This window comes from Monodelphis domestica, chromosome 2, assembly GCF_027887165.1.
Source record: "Monodelphis domestica isolate mMonDom1 chromosome 2, mMonDom1.pri, whole genome shotgun sequence".
NCBI classification, from domain to species: domain Eukaryota; kingdom Metazoa; phylum Chordata; class Mammalia; order Didelphimorphia; family Didelphidae; genus Monodelphis; species Monodelphis domestica.
Window position 1 is genome coordinate 441,460,828 of NC_077228.1, and position 26,185 is coordinate 441,487,012.

Genomic DNA, 26,185 nt, shown 5'->3' on the forward strand with positions numbered 1-26,185 from the left:
ATGTGAAAGATGACTCTAAACAGTTCTTTCTCTGGAGGCAGATAGCCTTCCCAGTCATTAGTCCTTCAGGATTGATCCAGATCCAGGTCCATTGCTGTGAGTAGCCAAGTTTTAAATTAAATTTTAAAAAAATTGTTTCCTCTTTCAACCCAATAAACATTTACAAAGTGCCTGTTATATTCAAATAAGTATGCTATTTGCCAAGTTTTCACAGATAATCATCATCCAATAATGCTCTTTTACTGCGCTATCCTCCCAGTTCTGCTTATTTTGCTCTGCATCAGTTCCTGCAGATATTTCCAGCTTTTCATGAAATCTTCTTGCTTATGGTTCCTTATAGCACACTAGTATTCCATCATTAATATATACCACAATTTGTTCAGCCATCCTTCATTTGATGGACATCCCCTCAAGTTCCAATTCTTTGCCACCACAAAAAGAGCTGCTATAAATATTTTTGTAGGAATAGGTCCTTTCTCCATTTTTATTATCTCTTTGGGATACAGATAGGATACAATTTTCAAATGATGGGATTCAGAACAGGAAGAGGAGCACACAAATGCCTGGTTCATCATGGGGTTTCATCTTGGGCCTTCTTTTTCTACATCTTTAATCATTTTGTATCTCTCCACTAACTCTTAAGTTCCTCACATCTTTCTTTAGCTATGGAACTCACCCACTGTTGAGTTCATGTCAGGATTTGCTCATGGAAGGGTTGTAGTTAAGAATTTTGACTCAAGAAAGCCAACTCAAATTAGAAAATATATTTCTTAAGTAATTCATGCAATACCTGGCTCTGGAAATAATGTGCTATCTCTAAATAATCTTAAATTTTAGAGTTGGAAGGGACCTTAATATATTTGTTTTTCTTTTCTACCCCGATTTCTTTTTTGGTATGGTGCCTTTGTTCATTAAGAATTATGGCATTTATAATAATTAGTCACGTTTGTTTTGGAGTATGGATTGGCTGAATTACTTTTCAAAATTATTTGAAAACAGTTTTTAGAGAATCACAAGAATATCCTTAGTATGTATCATTGGCAAGTAACTCATATCTTTCATATAAATATTTGGCATATTTAGATTATGAGTACTGCTCAGCCCATTTAATAAAATTAATTTCTTTGTATTTTAGATATTATTTTAAAGTTCAAGCAAAAAATCCCTATGGTTATGGGCCTGTCAGTCCTTCAGTCTCTTTTGTTACAGAATCAGGTAAGTATTATCATATATTTTGGATTTTCCTTTCTGTTTTTAAAAAAAAATTGTATTTATGTAATGTTTCTTAAATCACCTGCACACTGTTCTCTTTTTCTCTTTGTTTCTCCTCTAAGATATCCAAACTTGATTTAAAAAAATAGAGAAAGGGGAGCTTTACTAAAAAAACTAACATTATTTTTAATGTTCTACTATAGTCTTATACTTCTGCAAAGAAAAGAAACAGCTTTTCATATCTTTTGTTTTGAATCAAAGTTGATCATTTCACAGTATTCTATTTATTATTTTGTTATTTCCCCATTTATGTTGCTGTAGTCATGTACACTATCTTCTTAGTCTTGCTTACTAATTCACTTTGCATGAGTTCATATAAACCTTCCTATATTTTTCTGTATTTATCATATTGATATTTTACTTACAGCAGTCATATTCCATTACATTTATGTACCACAGTTTGATTAACTACGTCCCCAATTAATGGGCATAATCAAAGCAGCAAAAATCAGTGTTTTTCTATGGAAAAAAAAATCTCTACTAGTAGATGTAGTTAAGTGAGAAACAAAACAACAAAAAAGATCCTAGCTTTAGCAAAACTACTTCTGATTTTTTCTCTTAAAAAAGTGTGCTTTTTTCACTGTACTAATAGTATTACGGAAAGTTTTCATATCAATTGCCCAAGATACGAAAAGGTTAAATTCCATAGAAGAGAAATTTATTTTACAATAGCATGGGAATACGTTTGAAAGGATCTGTGAAAGATTTAGCTACAAAGTTTAAAAATTTGTTTCTAATTCTGAACAGCTGAAGAGTATAAAAGTAATTTGGTCTAAGAGGCACCCAATACACAATTGTTTACTCAAAAGTGAATTTTATCTTCTTTACAAAAACAAAACAAAAATATAACAACTCACTAGAATTTGCCTGGATTTACTTAACATTACTAGTATAATGAAGATATTATTTAAGCTGAAAATGTGCAAAATGAGCTAATTTCTTCCAAATGGCTCATGTTACATGGAATAGCATCCTTAACCTTTGCAGATATTGACATAGCGGATAACCATGTGCTAGGCATCCTGTTCAGAGACACAATACTGGATAGATCATGCATGGCTCTAGCCCAGTAAGTCAATTCTTACTTTCTTTTCTTAACAAATGTTCTTCATTCTGCAGAAAGATGGATTTCTAAGACAGCTGTAGTACTCTACCACACATGTGGCTGCGTGATACACACATATAAAAGAATGTTGAACAACTGAATCTCCAGCAAAAATAGTACTTCCATCAGAGGGATTTGTGTAATTAGCTCACTACATAATGGTAGACTCTTCTCAGAAGATTTGTCACTGGAAGACAATTTCTTGAAGGCAATGAAATAAAAATGAACCAAATCAAAACTGGAATGGTGAAATATCTCACAGAAGAAACTTGGCCTCAGAAATGTTTTCACATGCTTCATTTTAACATTTTTTTAGTGAAATTATTTCCATTTGTAAATGGGGAAGATGAAGAGATGATGTTCTTCATCAAAATTCTCCTTAGAAAGTTGCAACTTTCCTGAGGGTGAAACCTCTGCCTATAAAATGGAGATTTGGCCTTTATTAGGTTAAATGAACTAAGGTCACCTCAAAAACCAGACAACTGAAGATTAACAGTCTGCTAGGACACAGAAGTCTAAAAATGCACATTGGTGTTAGAGTAGAGAACAAATGTCAAGTACAGGCCCTCAAAGTAAGACTTGGAAAGATAGCCTCCTAAGAAACACCCTCCCACTAACCTTTTTCCTTTTCTTGACTTCAGTGCACTATATCAGCTTTTGTCGTGGTAGTTACATCATTACCCAAGTCTTACAGGTCTGAATGATCTAATTGGACTACAAATATAAGTATAAATCAGATGAACAATTCCTGTTCTCTTACTGAAACAAATTAGCACTGATTTACAATGATCTAAAAATTAGGAACATTACTACATCATAGTATCCCAATATATCGCCCAATTTAAGGTTATCTCAATTAGTAAGTTTATAACTTCCTAATTTTAGGAAATATATATACCTATATTTGTGTATGTGATTAATTATGGCATCAGGTATGGAATCATATTCATTTTAACTTTTTAAAAAACATTTGAGAGTATTTTTAGAGTAATACAAGAAGCCAAAATATTGATGATTACTGGTGCTTGAATGCATAAAGGCAAATGCATGGTGAGATTATTTTCAAACAGCTCAAACAACCTTCAGAATTTTCTACTTCTACTCTGAGTCAGAAGTTAGCTGCCAGAAGAGGTATGGATAGATAATGCTAGAATTATGTAGAGAAGTAAAAAAGACAGTGAGAAAGAAGGCATGAGAAAGAAGATTCTCATAAAAATATTTTAAGAAAATCTGAATTTTAAGGAATTCAAAATAAACATTAATTAATTGAAGGATATTGAAATACAGTAGATGCTATAGCTCACAATATTAGAAATCAATCAGAATATTTCCTTTTGATCAGGTTTGCAATAATGAATATTTCAGGAAACAACAGTTTCTTGATTACTAGCAAGGTTGAGCATTTTTAAAAGAATATTATTCTTTGTGCAATTATTTGAATATAAGTACTAGGGATAACCTTTGAAATCTACCGTATTCTCCTTTTCTACTCTTCTGTGGCATTTACATTTTATGGCTTAGTTAGTTTAAACAGACTCCATGCAATACAACATAGCTTGAGGGACATTCTGTCATGTGGACCATAAGCAGATGAAGTAAGAGAAGTCAATAAATTGTTTCTTTCTTTCTTTCTTATAGACAATCCATTGCTGGTTGTAAGACCTCCAGGTAAGTTTGTATTCCATGATAGCTGTTTCAAAGATGTACCTTTAATTAAATTGAATCTGGAAATGATTAGCTCTATTCTTATATCAGTCAAGTGTGAGACTAATAGGGCAATGTTAGATTTCCATCCAATATGTTCTAGATAGTGCAGTGGTTTAATTTCATCCCACCTTCTCAACTAGACTCGTGAAATGATATAGGAATTCCCTGTACTGGGAGCCACTGGAGAAAGAAGATGCAGCCATCTCAAGATCTTCATCTGAAGGAAGAGGCTCTGATTATATTAAGCCTTTTTTTTCAACATGTCAATTCCACGAGCATTTTCTGGAATAAGATTTAAGCTTTGACCAGATAATGCCACTTTTTTACTTTCATTTAAAATAAATCAATGAGCTTATGTGGCCAGAAGTTGAAATCAGTTTTTTAAGTCAGCCCCTGAGCTGGGTCATCAAGGCAAAGGATCTTCCTGATGCTCAAAAGATTAGCCCCTCCACTGATAGTCATTCTTCTTTATAGTTTAATTTTTTTTAGTCTAAAATATTTTTAAATTCCCCAGAGTTCATTGTTAACATACATATACTTATACCTAGGAGATATTGCCACTTATCATCAAGGAGCAATATCCTGAGAAATAGACCCCGGAGTGAAAGCAGGTGAACCATTGGGCTAAATCGAATATGATGAAAATTAACAGAGATTCATTTGGGTTAAAAAATCACCTTTAGAAAGACAAGATGGGGATTGAACAGCAACTCATCTGAAAAAAAATATGAGAATTTTAGTGTATTGCATCAACAGTATGGGAGGGGGCAGCCAAAAAAAAAAAAAACCAAACCTAACATAATAGGCTACATTGAGACAGCAACAATGATTAATCTTTGGTTTTAAACCCTCACTTCCCATCTTAGAATAAATACTATGTATTGTTTCCAAGGCAGAAGTGCAGGAAAGCCTAAGCAATGGGGGTTAAGTGACTTGCCCAGGGTCACACAGCTAGGAAGTTTCTGAGGCTAGATTTAGTAAGGGTTAATTTTGCAATATTCCATCCTGGTCAGACTTCAATATTGTATTTTTTCATATATTTTCAGTGCTATGCTTAAATAAAAACATTTGGTAATAATTACAATAATAAAAATAATAACTAGCACTTATATAGATAGTGCTTAGAAAATACCAGACAATATGCTAAGTGCCTTAACAAATATTGTAACATTGAATCCATAAAACATCCCTAAGAGGTAGATATTATTATATTCATTGTATGGTTGAGGAAATGGAGACAAACAGGCTTTTAGTGACTTGTGCAGGGTCACATAGCTAGCAGCTATCAGAGGCTGGATTTGAACTCTTAGAAGTCTTCCTAACTCTAAGCCCAGTGCTTTAGGGTATTACCTACCTTGCTCAGTTAATAAGGTGGGTAGTGAGTGTCCAGAGGAGGGTAAGCAATATGGAGAAGGTCTTTCATGTTATAAGAAAATTAACTGAAGAAGCTAGAAATATTTGGTCTGGCAGGGCAAAGATTTAGGAAGCATTATTGCTGCCTTTAAATATTTGAAGGACAGACGTTGAAAAAAGACAACTTGTTCTGTTTGACCTCAAAGGGCCAGCAAAATGCAGTGAGAGGTAAACTTCAGATTGATGTGAAGAAATACATCCTTGCAATTGTTGGAAAGTAGAAAGGGCTACCTAAAGTCTAACTTCCTAACTGCCTAATTTACTAAAGTCTTGGGATCCCCTGCTAGTCTTTAAGAGGCTGAATGACTCTTAGAGACTGAAAGAAAAGAGTCAGGTATGATGCAGAGAGGATTCTTGTTCACTAGACTAACTGACCTCTAGGGTCTCTTCCAACTAGATTTTCCAAAGGATTTCATCACAAGAGCTTTAGGGCAGCATCACAATTTTACCCAAGGTTTTGCTTCCACCATAGTCAGGTTCCAAAGACTCTGGCAGAGAACAAAAGATTTTGATAGAAGTCCAACCAAACTAGAAAGGTTTTGAGTCTAATCACTAACGTACTGTGTATTCGTCCTCCTAGGACTATATTACCATCCTATAAGGTTATTACTATAATATTGGCCACCAGGTGATGGACTTATTTAGTCACTCCAAGTCATAAAAACCAATTACCAAAGCATGGAAGGGTTGTAATCTCTTCTGGCTGAAGAACAACAATAGAATACCAGATCTTTTAAAGGAAGTATTTAAGTGAATCCATATGGGTCCTTTAAAAAATAAAATATGTACTTTTTTTAAAGGAAGGAAGCCTATTGGGTAATCCTCATTTTCTTACTAATTTATGACCTGGTCTATTCACAATAAAAGGAAAAAGGCATGATAGAGAGAAAAGAATGCTAGATTTGGAATCAAGTTGGAATTGTAGCACTGACAAGTACTATGTATGTGACTTTGAGCAAGTCACTTAATTCTTGTAGCTTTTCCTTTTCTTCATTTATGAAATGAAGGGTTTAGAATGGCTAACTTTCTGAGGTTCCATCAAGCTCTAATTCTATGATTCAATGCAATGCTGCCTAAATTAATAGTAGAAATTTCAATTGCAAATTCATAACTATCAGTTGAAAAAAGTTTGAGGAGAATTTTTTAAATGCAGAGAATAATTTATAACTATCCCTATAAAATGGCATACTACAATTTCACAAGGAATTATAAACATTTTGCACTGTTGATCATCTTTTTTTAAGCTAAGTATCCTTTTATGACAAATAATTTAAAAGGTATACAGTTAGAGGGAACCTTTTTTCAGACAACATAAAAAGGGAATAGGTTTTCTTTCTGTTAAAAAAAAAAAGGAAGGATCAAATAAAACTTTTTTGTAGACCGCCTATGTTTTGGAATGCTAAAACTGAGTGCCTTTTATCACCTTTTGTGTCATCAAGGTGGGGAGCCCATCTGGATCCCATTTGCTTTCAAAAGGGATCCCAGCTACACAGACTGCCATGGGAGACAGTATGTGAAGAGAACATGGTACCGAAAGTTTGTGGGAGTTGTTCTTTGTAATTCACTGAGGTACAAGATTTATCTCAGTGATAATCTGAAAGGTAAGGTCTCTGGGAGGAACTTACTGTTGATTGACACCTACTGCAAGCATTTGGATTAAAAGATGTGCTGGCTCAACATTCTCATTGTGAGCTGATGGTACCATGGTACTGACTTAAGTACAGGGCAGATGAGCATGTGCTGCTTGTTAGAAGTGTACCATATTGAGGAAAATTTCCTTCCCCTCTCCCACTCTCAGAATAGATCAGAGGATAAGAGTTTGAATCCAAACTCACTAGCTTTACCGCTAACCAATTTCAAAAACTTTGTAGATGTACAAAAGTCCATTTTCTCAGTTCTTAATAATAATAATGCCTTATATCTATGGACTAATTTATATTTGAAAAAAAAACACTTTCATTATAGATTATTTGTTGACCACCGCTTCTCCCTGACTTTATTGTATTGTATTGTGTTGTATTGTATTGACTTTGTTGCATAGTCAAAAAAAAGTACTAGATTTTGGGGCCAAAGACATGTGAGCGCAAATATTTGTCCCATCACTTTCTCTTTGCTTGATCCTGACAAATCAGTTGACTTCTCTGAGCCTTAGTTTGCTCATCTGTAAAATGAAAGGAATAGATGCATCGGCCTCTAAGGGCCCCTCCAGTGTTGATCATTAAGCATCCTTTTCATAAGCTACCAATGCTTATCATGAAGCAATATGGCTGTGTACTTATGGAATATATGATCCTTTCAGATACCTTCTATAGCATTGGAGATAGCTGGGGGAGAGGTGAGGACCATTGCCAGTTTGTAGATTCTCACCTGGATGGAAGAACGGGTCCTCAGTCATATGTGGAAGCCCTGCCTACTGTTCAAGGTAAGATGAGTAACAACCACGTTTGTGCTTCAAGATGGCTTTATCTTTCTTTTTTTCTTAAATACTGATGTTGATTCTTCTTTTCATCTTGTCTTTCATCTTATCTACCTCCTTTTCTTAACCCTCCCAGGTTATCATCGCCAATATCGTCAGGAGCCCGTAGAATTTGGCCGGATTGGTTTTGGAACACCCTATTATTATGTGGGATGGTATGAGTGTGGTGTCTCCATTCCAGGAAAATGGTAACCCAGTCACCAGTGAAAGTCCAGGCCATACCTCTCAGACCTGTCAAACTACTTTTACCAGGAGACTATGAGATCTTTGGAAGAAAATAAAGACAACGGTTGAGAACTTCCCAAGTCCAGGTGCTCAGAAGACCTAAAGCCTCAATCCTATGCACATCTCACATCTTAAATCTGGGAGTCGGCTTCAGTACTTGACCTGGGACCAAAACAGGATTTGCGTTTGATATTCAAATTCCACTTTGCTTCTCTGTTTTATGTGTGTATGTTTGTTTTTTAAAATCAACACAACCCCAAAGAAATAATAAATAAGCAACTGAAATGGATCGCACTTTTCCTCAATGAGACTTTCAAACTTTACTAAGCACAAAATTTGGACATTTCATGTATCTCAAAGGCATGACCTAAGCATGCTGTGCTTGCTTAATGGAATGCTAAATAACTTTCCATTGTTATTAATGGAATCCTCTGTAACTGGCAGAGTTTTAAGCTTCAGAGTTTTATTTTATAGTTTGTTTGTTTTTTCCTATGCAACAATGCTGAGCTACTAAAAAACCCCACTCAATATAGAGTCTACATAAGCCATGCTCTACCAGTTTGCCCACTGCTGGACTAATACCCCAAATCACATTGTAAATCCACAAGGTATATATGTGTATGTATGTATATGCATATATATGTCTGCAAGAATATTACTTTGAATTGCTAAATTTTTTTCATATCTTCTAGATAAATGTTTCTCAATTTTCATGTAAAAGGTGCTGTTTATTAACAGGTCTTTAAAAAATGTTTCCATGGAATATGTACTATGGATAAAATAACAGCTGTGGAAAGGACTGTTCTTTTTGCAAATACTGTTAACCATCACTAAGTCATCTGCATGAATACCATAGCCAGTAGTGTTTCAAAGGATCATCTGGATTTCTGGCCTCAAACTAAATGTCTCAGTCCAGCTGTGTTTTCTTGATTTTTTTTCCATTTTTGTCACTTCCCTTGATATTTAATTCTTGAACCTGAGGCTTTTTGTTTCTCTCTGCCAAAGCATGAGTTCTTTTTAAAGACACACTAATAATCTTTAACTTAAAAATCCATATACTTACAAATATGCTCATTTCATCAGCATCTCTCATACAGATCCGTCTAATAAGGCTAGATACTGGGAACATCCCACTGGAGACCTCTTTCCAAGTTAGCATCATTTCTTTAGTGAATATTGTATCATTTCTTTTCATTCAGCAGGTTTCAAATACACCTGAATATGCTACCATAAGAAAGGTTCCATCATGCCCCAGGCAAAGGAAGGCACTATACTGGAATCCCTAAGTCCCACTGTTATGTACCACAGTGGTCTAAATATAATCCATACTTCTTCCTTTCTACATATGGAATGCATAAAACCTAAGGGTAGCCTCTTATTAGTTATTTTCAATATTCATCTATATATTTTCCTTTCAAAGAGATTTCACTGGAGCTATATTTGAGGGCAGCCAATTTGGGTCCAATAGGATGATTTGATAGCATAATAAGCTCAGATCCCTAAAGAAAATTATCACTGCTTTCACCATTATTGATCTGGATTGTACAATCTCTAGAGGCTAATATGATAAAGTGAAACCTGGCACACCTAGAAGGCTTTTGTCTTGAAAGCAAAGCTTGCTGAGGGAATTGGAGAACTCTGCAGCATCTATGTACCAAAGCTTAACAGTGGCAGTGAAACCCTAAAGAACAATGATAATAAAAATAGTTCACATTTACACAATGCCTTGAGGTTTATGAAAGTTCATTGTATGATGACGGTCTAATGTGAATGGCCCATTTTTTAAAATAACTATAACTTTTTAACTATAAGGATTGTCTCTAAAGCTTTATTTTTTCCTGAGATACTATATTCCTATTTCACCATACAATAAATAAAATGCAAGCCCAGGAAAGTAAGAGAATAATACTATGTGGAAGAGAATGAGCTTATTGGAAGTTCAGATGACTAACAATATAATTTTATAATCCCAAGGATAAGACTTTTAAAGACTTTTGCTTTTGCACATTTAGAAACATATTGGAAAGGAATTGATTTACAAGTAACTACTACGATGTTTAAAAGGAGCACTTCATTTTTAAAGGGGTGAATATTTAAATACTTTCAAGTATTTTACTTTTCAATGTCATAATAAATGAAAGGATCTTTAGGAAACAATGACTTTTTCCCTATCAAGTTCATATATGGTTCCATCTGAGGGGGAACTCTCTAATTAGTTGGCATCCAATAATCTGATACTAGGAAACATATGACCAGTACTATAATGCCATACTTATGTTAGGAGTATATCTTGCTAGATTCTTTTGAATTTGAGGAGGATTTAAGTATAGATTTCTTGACAATTTGTCCCAAGTTTTAAATTATTCATTGGTCTTTACACATATCAAGATGAGTTCTGGACTGATTTCAAGGTCCTGCATTGGGTTGTTGCTTCCTTTGGTGAGGAAGCAGAAGGAGCATGTAGGGACACAAATTCAGAAATGATATGGTAATTCATCCCCCCAAATTCTATAAAGATCTTAAGTCCTTAGGAATGACTTGGACCTAAAATGTCCACTGTCTACTTACTGTTACCATGCTTTCATTCAACACTCACAAAGCACTTAATAGATGTAAAGCTCTGTGCTGGTGGCTGAGGACACAAAATTAGATACTATGTAAGATATGCTCTCAAATTATTTATTAATGGAAAGAAAAATGGGCAAAAATCACTATGACACAAGGCAGAAAGAGGTAACGCTCCAAGGAGATGTCCCAGGCAAAGTGCTACCAGAAATCTGAGAAAGGAAAAGAGGAACAAGTATTTATTAAACACTAGTTCTAAGGGCTTCATACTTATTTACACTGTTCCAGGCATAGTGCTACATGTGTGTTTTATGAGTATCATCTCATTTGATCCTTATAACAACCCTGGGAGGAAGATATTATTCATGTTCCTATTTTATAGTGGAGGAAACTGAGGCAGACAGAAGTTGAATGATTTGCCTGAGGTCCCACAGTTACTGAATGTCTGAGGACATTTTTGAATTAGGTCTTTGTGACTCCAGACTCAGTATTCTATCCACTGTTCCATCTAGCTGCCATGAGATGGACACATTGCGGGGAAAGAGGGTTGTTAAGAAAGAAGTTTTAGGCCTTGAAAGAAGGGTATCGTTTCAATATATGAAAGTAAGTAAGGGATGAGAAGAGTGGAGAAGGGAAGCTACTAGAGAATGTGGGAATGGTATGAACAAAGGATTGGAATTGGGGGTAGGGAGCAGAGAGACTCTTTTTTTGAGCCTTTGCACACTTTTTTTTTTTAAATCAAGAAACCATTTTATTGAAATCTGAGACAACTTCAGCTTTGGGAAAGGAAAAATAAATAGTTGATGAATACTTAGTTTCCTGTCTTCAGAAGAATTTAAGAAAACTCTCATTTGAAAACTTCAAATTGCTGATAGTATGAGACCCAACTTACTCCAAATTCAAAGAGAACATTTGACCAACCTTGTCTTCCAAAGTTATAAAAATAACTATTCCCTCATTATTGTATATCTAAGATTTGATCAATTTAATTAAGGCCAAGGTGAATCCTGGAGTTGGAAAAAAAATCTTTCCTGTAACAGAATTAGGGAAAATAACAGTCTGAACCACTAAAGTCTGAGGATTATGATCTTGAACATCTTCTTTTGCTAAATGTAATCTTTCTGAATTTGCTTCTTCTCTTACCTTTCTTTCTTTCTTTTTTTAACTCTTACCTTGTTTCTTAGAATCAAATTATGTATTAGTTTCAAGGCAGTAAAGTGATACTACACAATTGTGAGTAAATGAGTTGCCCGGGATCTCATTAGGAAGTATCTGAGGCCAGATTTGAACCAAGGACCTCTCATCTCTCTAGACCTGCCTCTCTATCCACTGAACCAGTCATTTAGACACCCCTACTCTTACATTTCTTACCATTTCTTCTCAGTTTCCTTTTCTTGATCATCATCTACCACTTAGACCCTCTTCTTTCATTACACCTTTTTTCTTGGTGATCTTGTTTCTTCTTGTGCTTTATTATTATCTATCTGCAGGTAACTCCCATACATAAATCCAGCCCTAATATATCTTTTGAGCTGCAGTCCCTATTAGACTTCCTTTTGGACATGAACAGTGAGAGATCTCTTTTAGAAGTGAGCAAACATTTATTAAGCATTAATTTTGTGCCAAGTATTGTTCCAAGCACCATAGAGATAAGAAAGAAAAAAATAGGATATCTTCCCTCAGTGGAGCTTGACATGTACAAAACAGGCCAGATGACCACTTGTTAGATACACCAGAAGAGACTCAAGCACACACACGTTGGATTAAATTTCATCTAGAATAACTTTCAACTTCCAGATTCTAATTTTTTTTTTTCTGTTTGGATAGAATTAGTGAGAAGCCAATGCAATATTTTGTTCCCTTTCCTATGCCTTTTTCTTTTTCTCTTCCTCTTTAAACCCCCATCCCTACCCCAACACTACCTCCCAAGGTCTGACTTATTTGGGCCAATTTGCCCATAGACTAAAATGTCTTTGATTAACATGTCTGAGCTTAGGGAATAAGAAAAAAAATTGTTTATCATCTATCTACTAAAATTCCTTTCTGACTATTACCTCTTGGTGATATTTAATCTTGACATTTGTTGATAAGTTTTGAGATATTAGGACATCTCTTTTTGACAAAGTCTCTCCATGCAAGGCAGTGTTTGGGGTATGTTAGTTATAGCGTTTAGAAAAATTAGTGTCTTTCATTCATCTTTTTGCTAAAAAACAATTCTAGCTTTTACCCAGATATACTTGTGATTTAACCTATATTTGCCATTGTCTTACATTAACTGTATATCTAGTCACGACCCTCCATTAGAGTTGGAAGCTAAAGGATCTGGAGACAAATCAAGTCAGGATGAACTCAGTGACTTTAGACATGGAGGGAAAATGTAAAAGAGTTCACAGCTTCTTAGCATAATCCTAAAAATGTGCCAGTAAATGGAAACATCCAACATTTACAAAACATGCTACAGATTTTAGATGGTTCAAATCATTCTCTATAGGATGTATCCATTTTACAATTGAAGAAGAGAAATAAACTTACCAAGTAACAAATTGACTTTCAGGCATGTAGCATGTCGAGACTGAGACAATTCTGATTTTGGCTCACAGTTCTCAGTCAAACAGTAGCAGAGTCTAGTGAACACCAAGTGATAGGGAAAGTGTATTTTTAAAAAAATATCAGTTATCTAGTAGACACAAACAAAAAACCAATAGTGTAATTATTTAAGTTAAATATATAAAGTTTTATGGACCGACTAAATAAAAACTTTTAAAAAGAAAAAGAAAAATGTTTGCAGGTTAATTTAATTTTATTTGAGAAATAGTCAAACCAATTAGAGGGATGGAAAGTCTCTGGATAACTTTGATTCTTACTGCAAGACTGCCAAAATTTCCAGTGATCTTTTCGTGATATCTTTACTATCCAATAAAAGATATTCTTTTTTCCTCTGTTTTATACTCTTGGGCCATCAGAGAGTAGTCAAGCCTTCTTCACACTGAAGGAGCAAATAGATTTTATTTCCCCTCAGACTAAAAGAAGTTTGTGATAAATGTTATTTCAAGTATCAGAAAATAAAAAACTAGACTCATTAATTCATACAAATATATTTTTCAGAGAAAAAAATAGATCCTTCCTTTAAAAAAGCTACCCTCAATATGTTCTGGGTGTTACTCCTTCTTCTGTATTGAGACCAAAAATGGAAATACTAATTAATAATACAGTTGCCTTTCAAAATTTGGTTGACATACAATGCATTGAGCAGAAAGAGAAGGATGATCCTTCAAAGTACTGGAGATGCAAAGGTTCTTACAAACCTAAAGGATGTTGGGTGATGATTTGGGAGACCCAAGAATCAGATTGTGGCTATAAAACTATCAGAAAACTGATGCAACATGGTGCTTCCCAAGTAGTGTGGCAACAGTGTAGCACCTAGAATGGTAGATAGCATTACAAAGTTTTATCATTCCCAATTTTAACATGAGGAAAGTAAGGCTTAAAGACGTTAGGTGACTTTACATATGTCCTCATATGTCACTCAGTCCTCACAACAATCCTGGGAGGTTGGTTTTATTATTATTACCCCCCATTTTACAGATAAGGAATCTGAGGTTAGGTGAGTTGCCCAGAATCACATAGCTAGTAAGTGTGTAAGGCAGGTCTTCTTGACTCCAGATTTAGCACTCTGCCCCCTCTACTATTGAGGCACTGAGGTTTCCCTCATAACACCAGCACACACATGTTGTAATATATACATGAAGGTTAATTCTTGATTCTGTGTTAGCTAAACTGAAGGCAGTCAATGTAATCCCAAAGCCAAATCATCTTTGCAGCTGGAAACAAGGATGCCCAATTTAATTACTGCTCAAAATTGTTTGGAGATTTAAATTTCGTTTTAGCAAATTTTAGGGGTAAAAATTTGCAGATTGTCTTAATTATGAACCCAAACACCTTACTGTGGCTGTACGCAGAGTGTGGTACGTTAGGATGTATTTTTTGTTGAGGGGCATTTGAGTGCTTCTTTTTTCCTGTCCTGTAAATGTTGACAAGATACTTCCTTGAAAAATCTTAATGATTCTTTTCTGAGATCTCCCACAAATTTCTAAATATACCCCCCCCCAAAAAAAAAGGAAGGAAGAGAGAAAGAATGAATGAAAATGAGAAAAAGATAATTAAAAACACTTTTTGGCCTGAAAAGAAAATGTTTGCTAAAGAGGCAGAGAATGCCAGCTGTGGGAACCATAGTTAGATATCATTAAATGTATGACTCAGTAATGTCTTGGCCATTTGACTTTCCCCAGGCTTATTCTAAAATCTCCTTAATGTTTAAAAATGCATCTTGGTATCTTATGGCATTTCTGATCACTATAAGAGTTCAATGTACTTCTGCCCCCACCAACTAAATATCTATGGGTAATATGCAAGGGTGTCTTTATTTCTCAAGAAGTGGATAGTAAAATTCCAGAGGTCCAACTCCCTTTGAGGCAAGTGCACAGTAAGAATGCCAATACCTTGGGAATAAAATTATGTAGAGGCTTTCATTGTTTGTTTATTAGTCTAGGCATGACTTCATGGGTGTAGAGGGCTACCCCTTAAAGGAACTCTTTTTAGAAATGCAAATCTGGAACTATTTTATAGTTTTAAGTCTTTGAGAGATGCTTGGGGCATGGAGAGGTTGAGTAACTTTTCCATAGTCAACATAGCAGCCACTATGTGTCAAAGACCAGACTTCAACGAAATCAGCCCTGGTTCTGAGGCCAGCTCTCTATCCACAATACCACACTTCCTCTCATAAAGAGGAAGATTGGTTAGGAAACAGATAGGACCATCGAACTTGGAAACACTAGCAGCAAGTCAAAGAATAATCTAAATGCCACACTTTTCAAAAGGGAATCTGAGAACAAGGAACATCAGGCATCATGTGCAACTCATGAGGAAAGAATTCTACAGAAATCATTCCAATTTTCTCCAAGGTCTTCAGAAAAAAAAAAATCAGCATGCAAGTGATGAAGAGTAGACAAAGATGTGCTCTTTTTCTTGACTATTGATTGATTTAGACTGACTAGACAATGCTTTTTGAAAGGGAGGGTTACTCACATCTCTTGGGGCTTCCTATATGCACTATTTAGAAAGTATTAAAATTAAAGATATGTTCCATAAAAAGGTCACAGATCTAGAGCTAGAAGGAACTTTAGAGGCTATCTAGTCAAACACCCACATTTTAAAAATGAGAAAACTGAGGCCCTGAAGAGAGGGCCTGAGGTCCCTTAGCCTATGTCCTAGCAGGTTGTAAGTGGAAGCCAAGATTTAAACCCAGGCCCCCTGACACCAAACCTAGCATTCCTCCCTCCCCCCCCCCCCATTCTCTCTCTCCATTGGATAGGAGGCCAGATCTGCAGACTTAAGTTCAAATCTGGCCTCACATAACCTTACTAGTTGCTTGTTCAAATCCATTCTCAGACACTTACTAGCTGTGTGATCATGGGAAAGTCACTTAACCCCCATTTGCCTCAATTCGTCATTTGTAAAATGGGAACACTGGAGAAGGAAATGGCAAACCACTTCAGTATCTTTGCCCAGAATCACAAAGAGTTGGACGTGACTAAACAACAACATGAATGTTGAATGAATGAAATGAAATACAAGTATATTTTCCTTTATTGTTGAAGGAAACTGAATTCAGTAACTCCTAATGAAACAAAAATATTGACTTCAAATTCTACTTTAAGGTTCTGAACCAAAATTATGATTTAAAAGCTCCCCAGTCTTGATTCTCTTCCTACCTATTTGACTCCTACCTCTCAAGAAAAGCTGATGATGCTCCCCCAAGCTGTTTCAGAATATCCAGTCCATTCACTATTTGGTCATTTGCCTAGAACCAATATCATCTGATGTCTATATATTGTTCTATTAATCGTTAGGCAAAAGGAATCATATCAGGTAGAAGCTCATTTGCAACCTTTCTAAAACCATGTTTATGTACAAAGTGGTAGAAAAATTATAGAATTCTAACTAATTTGGAACATTTAGCCAGAACAAAGAACCACAAAGAAGTTGTCTTCACAGTAGCATGTTTCATAGAGTAAGAACTGTCCAAATCCTGCCTCCTTGTTATCATTGTCATCATCACCATCCCCACCTCTACCATCATAATTGTCATCTTCATTCTCCTCATCTTTATCCTCCTCTTCCTCATTAACACTGATCCTAGTAGGCAGAACCAGGAGCAATGAGTGGAAGCCCAAGACCTGTAGGGCAGCAGCCATTTCTAAGCAAGTTCTGGGTTCTGTGTCCACCTCAAGCTGGCAAGGCTGGTTTCTGAGTATGTGTCTCATGTTCCACTAATTTCATTAGATTCCCCCCACATACACATGTGCAATTTTCTCTCCACCTGTACATTATTCTACCTAAAGTTGCAAACGGATGACATACACGATAGGGGCTACTAGGTGTGCAGTGAATAGAGTGCCAGACCTTGAGTCTGGAAGACACATCATCCTGAGTTCAAATATGGCCTCAGATACTAGCTGTGTTACCTTGAGCTCGTTACCTAAATCAGTTTGCCTCAGTTTGCCCATGCATAAATGGGAGATGGAGAAAGAAATAGCAAATAACTTCAATGTATTTGCCAATAAAAGTCTAAATGGGGTCACAAAGAGTTGGACATGACTGAAAAGACTGAACAACGATGACAGAAATGAATGATTCCCTTTCCAAAGGAAGTAGTCTTCTCTTAAAACTGTAGGAACTTCAGAGTCTTTGTCATTACCAACTGAATTATAGCTCAAAATTGGACTCCAGACTAACATGTCTCCATTTCCTTTGTACTTTGGTTCCCAAGTCTTGAGTCTCACATATATATGAGTTTGGCCATAGGTCAGTAACATAGTTGTGCCCTTAGTTATGAGTATTCCTCCTAGCCATGTGGAAGAGGTTCTTATACTCAACCTCACTCAATATTCTCAGATTTTCCGTGGATAGGGAAATCAAGCACAATTCAAGACAGCTTCTATTATACATAGAAACAGATTTAGAGCATGAGTTAGAATCTTTCTAAACTTATATTTACACATTTGGTGGCAAAACAATTATGAAATTGTATTAACTGTGAACATTTGGCCAAACCAAACAACCACAAGTGATCTGTCTTTTAGGCAGTGCATTCTGCACAGCCACAGAATTGGGGACTGCTTTGATCCCTCATCCAACTGTCACATCAGCTGATATTCCCATTAATTAATAACAATAACTAACAATTTTGTAGCACTTTATGGCTCGCAAAGAATATTTTTCTCACAACAATCAGTTTTCCTGACTCTCAGGCACTCTAAAGGGCAGAGCATCTGTGAATTTAAGAGGCTGAAATTTGGCAGGGATGGGACCAGATACTATGTTGCTGAACCCCATCCCTTCTCCCACTGTAGACGTCAAGTCACTATCTCCTTTTTCCCACTGGGTTTCTTCATGGAAGACTGTAGTGCCAGGCTCAAGGCTTGAGAAAACCCCTACACGTAACTATTAGTATGAATTGGGGAGAGTGAGCTATACTAGAAAATTGAAAGGGATGAAGTTCCAAGCAGATACTGTGCTTGGGCTACATTGATGGGAGAATCTCCAAACCATGTCATTTGTACTCAGGACTCCTCTTTATCTTTTGCCTCCTAGAACTAAGACTCACATATCTTGGACCCTGATTTCTAATTGGTGAATTTTCAAATGATTTTTCCTAGTTCTAGTGCCAACATGACACTAGTTGAATATCTACAAATTATTCTTATATGCATGCACTCTCTGCAACATCCCACTTCCAGTTTTATGCCACTAAATATGATAACCTTCCCTTTCATAATATATCATATTATATAACATATATGCTACATAATATAACACACTTGGGGGTGATTGTCTTGCTTGCTTATATTTGTATTTTGCACTTAGCATAGTTCTAGGCACATATTAAGAAAAATGCTTTTTCTTTTCCTTCCTTCTTTCCTTCCTTCCTTCTTTCATCTCTTCTTTCTTTCTTTTATCTCTTCCTTCCTTCCTTCCTTCCTTCCTTCCTTCCTTCCTTCCTTCCTTCCTTCCTTCCTTCCTTCCTTCCTTCCTTCCTTCCTTCCTTCCTTCCTTCTTTCCTTCCTTCCTCCTTTCATCTCTTCTTTCTTTCTTTTATCTCTTCCTTCCTTCCTTCCTTCCTTCCTTCCTTCCTTCCTTCCTTCCTTCCTTCCTTCCTTCCTTTCCTTCCTTCTTCCTTCCTTCCTTCCTTCCTTCCTTCCTTCCTTCCTTCCTTCCTTCCTTCCTTCCTTCCTTCCTTCCTTCCTTCCTTCCTTCCTTTCCTTCCTTCTTCCTTCCTTCCTTCCTTCCTTCCTTCCTTCCTTCCTTCCTTCCTTCCTTCCTTCCTTCCTTCCTTCCTTCCTTCCTTCCTTCCTTCCTTCCTTCCTTCCTTCCTTCCTTCCTTCCTTCCTCCTTTCATCTCTTCTTTCTTTCTTTTATCTCTTCCTTCCTTCCTTCCTTCCTTCCTTCCTTCCTTCCTTCCTTCCTTCCTTTCCTTCCTTCTTCCTTCCTTCCTTCCTCCTTTCATCTCTTCTTTCTTTCTTTTATCTCTTCCTTCCTTCCTTCCTTCCTTCCTTCCTTCCTTCCTTCCTTTCCTTCCTTCTTCCTTCCTTTCCTTCCTTCCTTCCTTCCTTCCTTCCTTCCTTCCTTCCTTCCTTCCTTCCTTCCTTCCTTCCTTCCTTCCTTCCTTCCTTCCTTCTTCCTTCCTTCCTTCCTTCCTTCCTTCCTTCCTTCCTTCCTTCCTTCCTTCCTTCCTTCCTTCCTTCCTTCCTTCCTTCCTTTCCTTCCTTCCTTCCTTCCTTCCTTCCTTCCTTCCTTCCTTCCTTCCTTCCTTCCTTCCTTCCTTCCTTCCTTTCCTTCCTTCCTTCCTTCCTTCCTTCCTTTCCTTCCTTCCTTCCTTCCTTCCTTCCTTCCTTCCTTCCTTCCTTCCTTCCTTCCTTCCTTCCTTCCTTCCTTCCTTCCTTCCTTCTTTCCTTCCTTCCTTCCTTCCTTCCTTCCTTCTTTCCTTCCTTCCTTCCTTCCTTCCTTCCTTCCTTCCTTCCTTCCTTCCTTCCTTCCTTCCTTCCTTCCTTCCTTCCTTCCTTCCTTCCTTCCTTCCTTCCTTCCTTCCTTCCTTCCTTCTTTATTTTTTACTTCTTTTCTTCCTTTCTTTCTTCCTAAACACATATTGTAACTCTATTTCTTTTTATTCAGTGTGTCTCTAGTCCATTTCACTGAGTTGATTTTGAAATGTTTACCTTCTTTTTGGAAGAAGGTTGAGAAATAGTACCTTGTTATCCAAGGGTTGGATTTTCCTTTTCTTCTTCTTATTGTCTCTAATTTTATTTCCATGCAAAGCCATCTGTGACAAGTTTCTCAGTATAGCATTTGTAAGTGGTCATTTTGGAAAGGAAATATTTATTTGCTGACTGGATGTTTTCTGTTTTTTTCATGCTGAATGGGAAATTCTGTTTATCCACTGGGAATGCTACAATTAATGGGAAACAAATGATGGTCAGATATGTTCTAGATTTACTGACCAGCAAAGATTTTCTTGGTTTTATTTCAGAGTTCTTATCTTTAGATATCACATTTGGATCTTCCTTCCATTTTTGGAATTTGAAATGAATTTCAGTCTAGTCATAAGATTCAAGTTCAAGATGTCTGTCACTCTGGCCTGCACAGATGACATGATTATCAAGATTGAAAAAGCTATTTAGATTCAAAGGAGACTGTTCATCCAAATAAATGGAAAGGTAATTTCTTTCCCATATTTGGTACTTTTAGAGATTTATGTGAATGTATCTATGAAAATATTTAGTGGAGTGGTATCGGAAACAGAAATAAGTTTATGAGTCAAGAGAAATCTGACTTACTAGTTATGTGACCAAGGACAAATCACAGAATATCTCAATGCTTCAATTTTATCAGGTATGACATGGGCATAATTATATATGTAATATGCACAAACACAACATATGGCTGTTGGGAAAGCCAATGAGATAGTATATATAAAGTATATGTAGTATAAAGTATAAATGAAAGTAAATGTATAAAGTACAAGTATCTAGTATAAAATATGTTATATATATATATATATTCAAGCACATGTATATATCTATAACTAAACACATATAGAGTACTTTCCAAAACAAGCTCCAAATAAAGTTCAGTCAGTCAATAACCAACAAACATTTATTAATCACCTGCTGTATGTGTGTTGGGCACTGTGCTAAAGTGCTGAAATACAATTTTGTTTTAAAAGGCAAAATAAATCCCAATTTTCAAGGATCTCCCAGTCTAATGGAGGAGACAACATCCAAAGAATCATATACAACCAAAGTATATACAGGATAAATTGGAGATAATCAATACTGGGAAATCACTAGCATCAAGGGGAATTAGGAGAGGCTTCCTACTGCAAGTGGTATTTTAGCTAAGAAGTGAAGGAAGCTAGGATAGTAGAGATGAGGAAGGAGATCATTCTAAGCATGAGGAATTCCAGTTAGGGAAAATGCATGGAATTAGGAGATGTAATTTCTTATGTGAGGAATAACGAGACCAGTGTTAGTGCCTCATAAAGAATGAGAGATAGGTAGTGAATGTGGGTAGGGGAAGGAAGGACAGAGAAAGATGAGTTCTGTTTTGAGCTCCAGGTAGCCACATTTAGGAACATGTACAAACGAGGTCCCCTTTCCCCCTTCTCCTCAATCCCATTTCCCTTCAAGCTAATTGGTTTGCCTGCTGATATCACTGAGTGGGTTTATCACTCCTAAAAGTAGCCAAGTTGGAAATTCAAAATTGAATTTTTGTCTTGTAGAAGTGTGACTCATTGTGTCCTAAAGTGGCCTGGGTTGAATTCTAAGATGTTCTTGGTTCCCTGTAATGTAGAAGTTTATGTCTTTAAGCTTTTTGTGACTAAGTTAGTGCCTCTAGAAGTCACAAAGAGATTTGGCAGGATGAGGATAGATGACCAAGTTTTAAACTGTACTCAAATTTTAAAAATAAGTATTATTTGTTTGGCATTTTTACAAAGTTTTAAAAACTCTTACCTTTTGTCTTAGAAATGATACTAACAATCATTTCCAAGGCAGAAGAATGGTAAAGATTAGGCAATTGGGATTAAATGAATTGTTCACAGTCACACATCTAGGGACAGTTTGAGGTCAGATTTGAACCTAGTCAGTTCAAGACATTCAATAAGCCAATTAATAAGGAAGTTTACATGGAAGGAACTTCCTGACTCCAGGCTTGGTTCTGTATCCACTAAGTCTGTATACACTGCCCCTTAGAAATTGTTTTAATTTTTTTGTTAAAAATTTGTTTTAAAATCATTTTGTCGACTTCCGGTTAAGATGGCGGCTTAGAGAAAGCTGAAGTTCAGATCTCCGGAAAACCCTTCCCGACCGATCTCAAACTAGAAGCTCCGAAGGCGCCGAAATTCAAAACGATCAACAGCACAGACCCTGGGAACCCTCCTCCTGGACCTGGACCCGGTTCAAAAGGTACGGCTCCCCTTAAAAGCCAGAACCCGAGATCCCTCGGACCTCAGGGGTAGGAGCGCAGAGTCCAAGGCTCCCGGAAGCGGCAGCCGCGCCGGGCTCAGAGAGCAGGGTCTGAGGAACAACAACCCTCAGGGTCTTCTACCCAAGTCCCAGTCCGGGTGAAAGTTACTGCCTGGGGCTTCCGCTGCAAAGAGCCGGTAGGTCAAAGAGCCGGTTGGTCCGGGTGAAAGTTACTGCCTGGGGCCTCCGCTGCAGAGAGCTGGTCAAAACAACAGCAACCCTCAGGGCGGGCAAGACAGCCTCACGGGCTGGATCCTGCTATCCAAGTCTCAGTGAAAGTCTGTGCTCTCGGAGCTTGGGGAAGCGGCAGCCCATCCCCCCGCAGGCCGACGAAACAGCCTCACGGCCAGGGATTCTGAAGGCAACTTCCGGAAATCGAGCCAGGGGGAGAGTGTGGCCTCGTGGTCCGACCCTTCCATTCCAGTTCCAGTGAGGCATATTCAGTTTAACCCAGGGAACGCTCATAGAACCAACATCTGCCCAGGACTAAAGCCTCTGATCACCAGACAAAGACAAGAAAAGCCAATCCTCCACGTTCAGAGATGACAAACTCCACAGAAGCACAGAAGCCCCAAAATACCAAGAAAAATAAGAAGAAAGGGGCGACTCTGGACACATTCTATGGAGCCAAAATACAAAATACAGAGCAGATAGAAGAAGATATACAAGAAAATTCTCCAAAATCTTCCAAAGGAAATAGAAACTCTCCACAAACCCATGAAGAATTTGAATCAGAAAGGACCAAAAAGATGGAAGCCCTCTGGGAGGAAAAGTGGGAAATGATGCAAAAGAAATTCACGAATCTACAAAACCAGTTTGACCAAACTGTAAAAGAAAACCAGGCTTTAAAGCAAGAACTAATAAAGCAAAGCCAAAACACCAAGAAATTAGAAGAGAACATAAAATATCTCACCGACAAGGTGATAGATCTGGAAAACAGGGGGAGAAGAGAAAATTTAAGAATAATTGGACTCCCAGAAAAGCCAGAAATAAACACCAAACTGGACATGGTGATACAAGATATAATCAAAGAAAATTGCCCAGAGATTCTAGAACAAGGGGGCAATACAGCCACTGACAGAGCTCACAGAACACCTTCTACACTAAACCCCCAAAAGACAACTCCCAGGAATGTAATTGCCAAATTCCAAAGCTATCAAACAAAAGAAAAAATCCTACAGGAAGCCAGAAAAAGACAATTTAGATATAAAGGAATGCCAATCAGGGTCACACAAGACCTTGCAAGTTCTACGCTGAATGATCGTAAGGCATGGAACATGATCTTCAGAAAGGCAAGAGAGCTGGGTCTCCAACCAAGAATCAGCTACCCAGCAAAACTGACTATATACTTCCAAGGGAAAGTATGGGCATTCAACAAAATAGAAGACTTCCAACTTTTTGCAAAGAAAAGACCAGAGCTCTGTGGAAAGTTTGATACCGAAAATCAAAGAGCAAGGAATACCTGAAAAGGTAAATATTAAGGAAAGGGGAAAAATGTTATCTTCTTTTACTCAAACTCTCTTCTATAAGGACTACATTTATATCAACCTATGTATACTAATATGTGGGGAAAATGTAATGTATAAATAGGGGGTAAAGAAAGACCAAATAGAATAATGGTTCTCACACAAAGATTCACAGGGGAAGGGGAGGGGAAGAAAACTCCTATAAGAAGGAGAGGAAGAGAGGGGGGGGGGTTTACTTAAACCTCAATCTCAGGGAAATCAACTCTGAGAGGGAAAAACATCCAGATCCATTGGGATCTTGAATTCTATCTTACCCAACAAGGGTAAGGAGAAGGGAAAACCAAGGGGGGGAGGGGGAGAGGGAGAACAAAAAGGGAGGGAAAGAGAGGGGGGAGGGGGAGGGAACAAAAAGGGAGGGACTAAAAAGGGAAACATCAAGGGAGGGGACAAGGGGGACTGATTCAAAGTAAATCACTGGACTAAAAGGTAGAGCCGAAGAAGAAAAGGTTAGAATTAGGGAAGGCAATCAAAATGCCAGGGAGTCCACAAATGACAATCATAACTTTGAACGTGAATGGGATGAACTCACCCATAAAACGTAGACGAATAGCTGAATGGATTAGAATCCAAAACCCTACCATATGTTGTCTTCAAGAAACACACATGAGGCGGGTTGACACCCACAAGGTCAGAATTAAAGGATGGAGTAAGACCTTCTGGGCCTCAACTGATAGAAAGAAGGCAGGAGTGGTAATCATGATATCTGATAAAGCCAATGCAAAAATAGACCTGATCAAAAGGGATAGGGAAGGTAATTATATTTTGTTAAAAGGGACTCTAGACAATGAGGAAATATCATTAATCAACATGTATGCACCAAATAATATAGCACCCAAATTTCTAATGGAGAAACTAGGAGAATTGAAGGAAGAAATAGACAATAAAACCATACTAGTGGGAGACTTAAACCAACCATTATCAAATTTAGATAAATCAAATCAAAAAATAAATAAGAAAGAGGTAAAAGAAGTGAATGAAATCTTAGAAAAATTAGAATTAATAGACATATGGAGAAAAATAAATAGGGATAAAAAGGAATACACCTTCTTCTCAGCACCACATGGCACATTCACAAAAATTGACCATACATTAGGTCACAGAAACATAGCACACAAATGCAAAAAAGCAGAAATAATGAATGCAGCCTTCTCAGATCACAAGGCAATAAAAATAATGATTAGTAATGGTACATGGAAAACCAAATCTAAAACCAATTGGAAATTAAACAATATGATACTCCAAAACCGTTTAGCTAAAGAAGAAATCATAGAAACAATTAATAATTTCATCAAGGAAAATGACAATGGCGAAACATCCTTTCAAACCTTTTGGGATGCAGCCAAAGCAGTAATCAGAGGCAAATTCATATCCCTGAAAGCTCATATTAACAAACAAGGGAGAGCAGAGATCAATCAATTGGAAATGCAATTGAAAAAACTCGAAAGCGATCAAATTAAAAACCCCCAGCAGAAAACCAAATTAGAAATCCTAAAAATTAAGGGAGAAATTAATAAAATCGAAAGTGATAGAACTATTGATTTAATAAATAAGACAAGAAGCTGGTACTTTGAAAAAACAAACAAAATAGACAAAGTACTGGTCAATCTAATTAAAAAAAGGAAGGAAGAAAAGCAAATTCACAGCATTAAAGATGAAAAGGGGGACAGCACCTCCAATGAGGAGAAAATTAAGGCAATCATTAGAAATTACTTTGCCCAATTATATGGCAATAAATACACCAATTTAGGAGAAATGGATGAATATATACAAAAATACAAACTGCCTAGACTAACAGAAGAGGAAATAGAATTCTTAAATAATCCCATATCAGAAATTGAAATCCATCAAGCCATCAAAGAACTTCCTAAGAAAAAATCCCCAGGGCCTGATGGATTCACCTGTGAATTCTATCAAACATTCAGAGAACAGTTAACCCCAATACTATACAAACTATTTGACATAATAAGCAAAGAGGGAGTTCTACCAAACTCCTTTTACGACACAAACATGGTACTGATTCCAAAACCAGGCAGGTCAAAAACAGAGAAAGAAAACTATAGACCAATCTCCCTAATGAATATAGATGCAAAAATTTTAAATAGGATACTAGCAAAAAGACTCCAGCAAGTGATCAGAAGGATCATTCACCATGATCAAGTAGGATTCATACCAGGGATGCAGGGCTGGTTCAACATTAGGAAAACCATCCACATAATTGACCACATCAACAAGCAAACTAGCAAGAACCACATGATTATTTCAATAGATGCAGAAAAAGCCTTTGATAAAATACAACACCCATTCCTATTAAAAA

The 26,185-nt window shown here is 36.8% G+C and overlaps 1 protein-coding gene across 6 annotated transcripts in view; it reads left to right on the forward strand.

Moving 5' to 3' along the window:
- FNDC1 (fibronectin type III domain containing 1) overlaps positions 1-9,922 on the forward strand; it is a 115,192-nt gene extending 105,270 nt beyond the window's left edge. For all 6 annotated transcript variants that reach the window (XM_007484847.3, XM_056819007.1, XM_056819006.1 and 3 more), the window contains 5 exons: positions 1,136-1,215; positions 4,016-4,045; positions 6,937-7,098; positions 7,797-7,919; positions 8,050-9,922. In XM_007484847.3, coding sequence (XP_007484909.1) covers positions 1,136-1,215; positions 4,016-4,045; positions 6,937-7,098; positions 7,797-7,919; positions 8,050-8,165 — 511 coding nt within the window. In that variant the 3' untranslated portion in view covers positions 8,166-9,922. The remainder of the gene's footprint in view (positions 1-1,135; positions 1,216-4,015; positions 4,046-6,936; positions 7,099-7,796; positions 7,920-8,049) is intronic.
- The last annotated feature ends 16,263 nt before the right edge of the window (positions 9,923-26,185 follow it).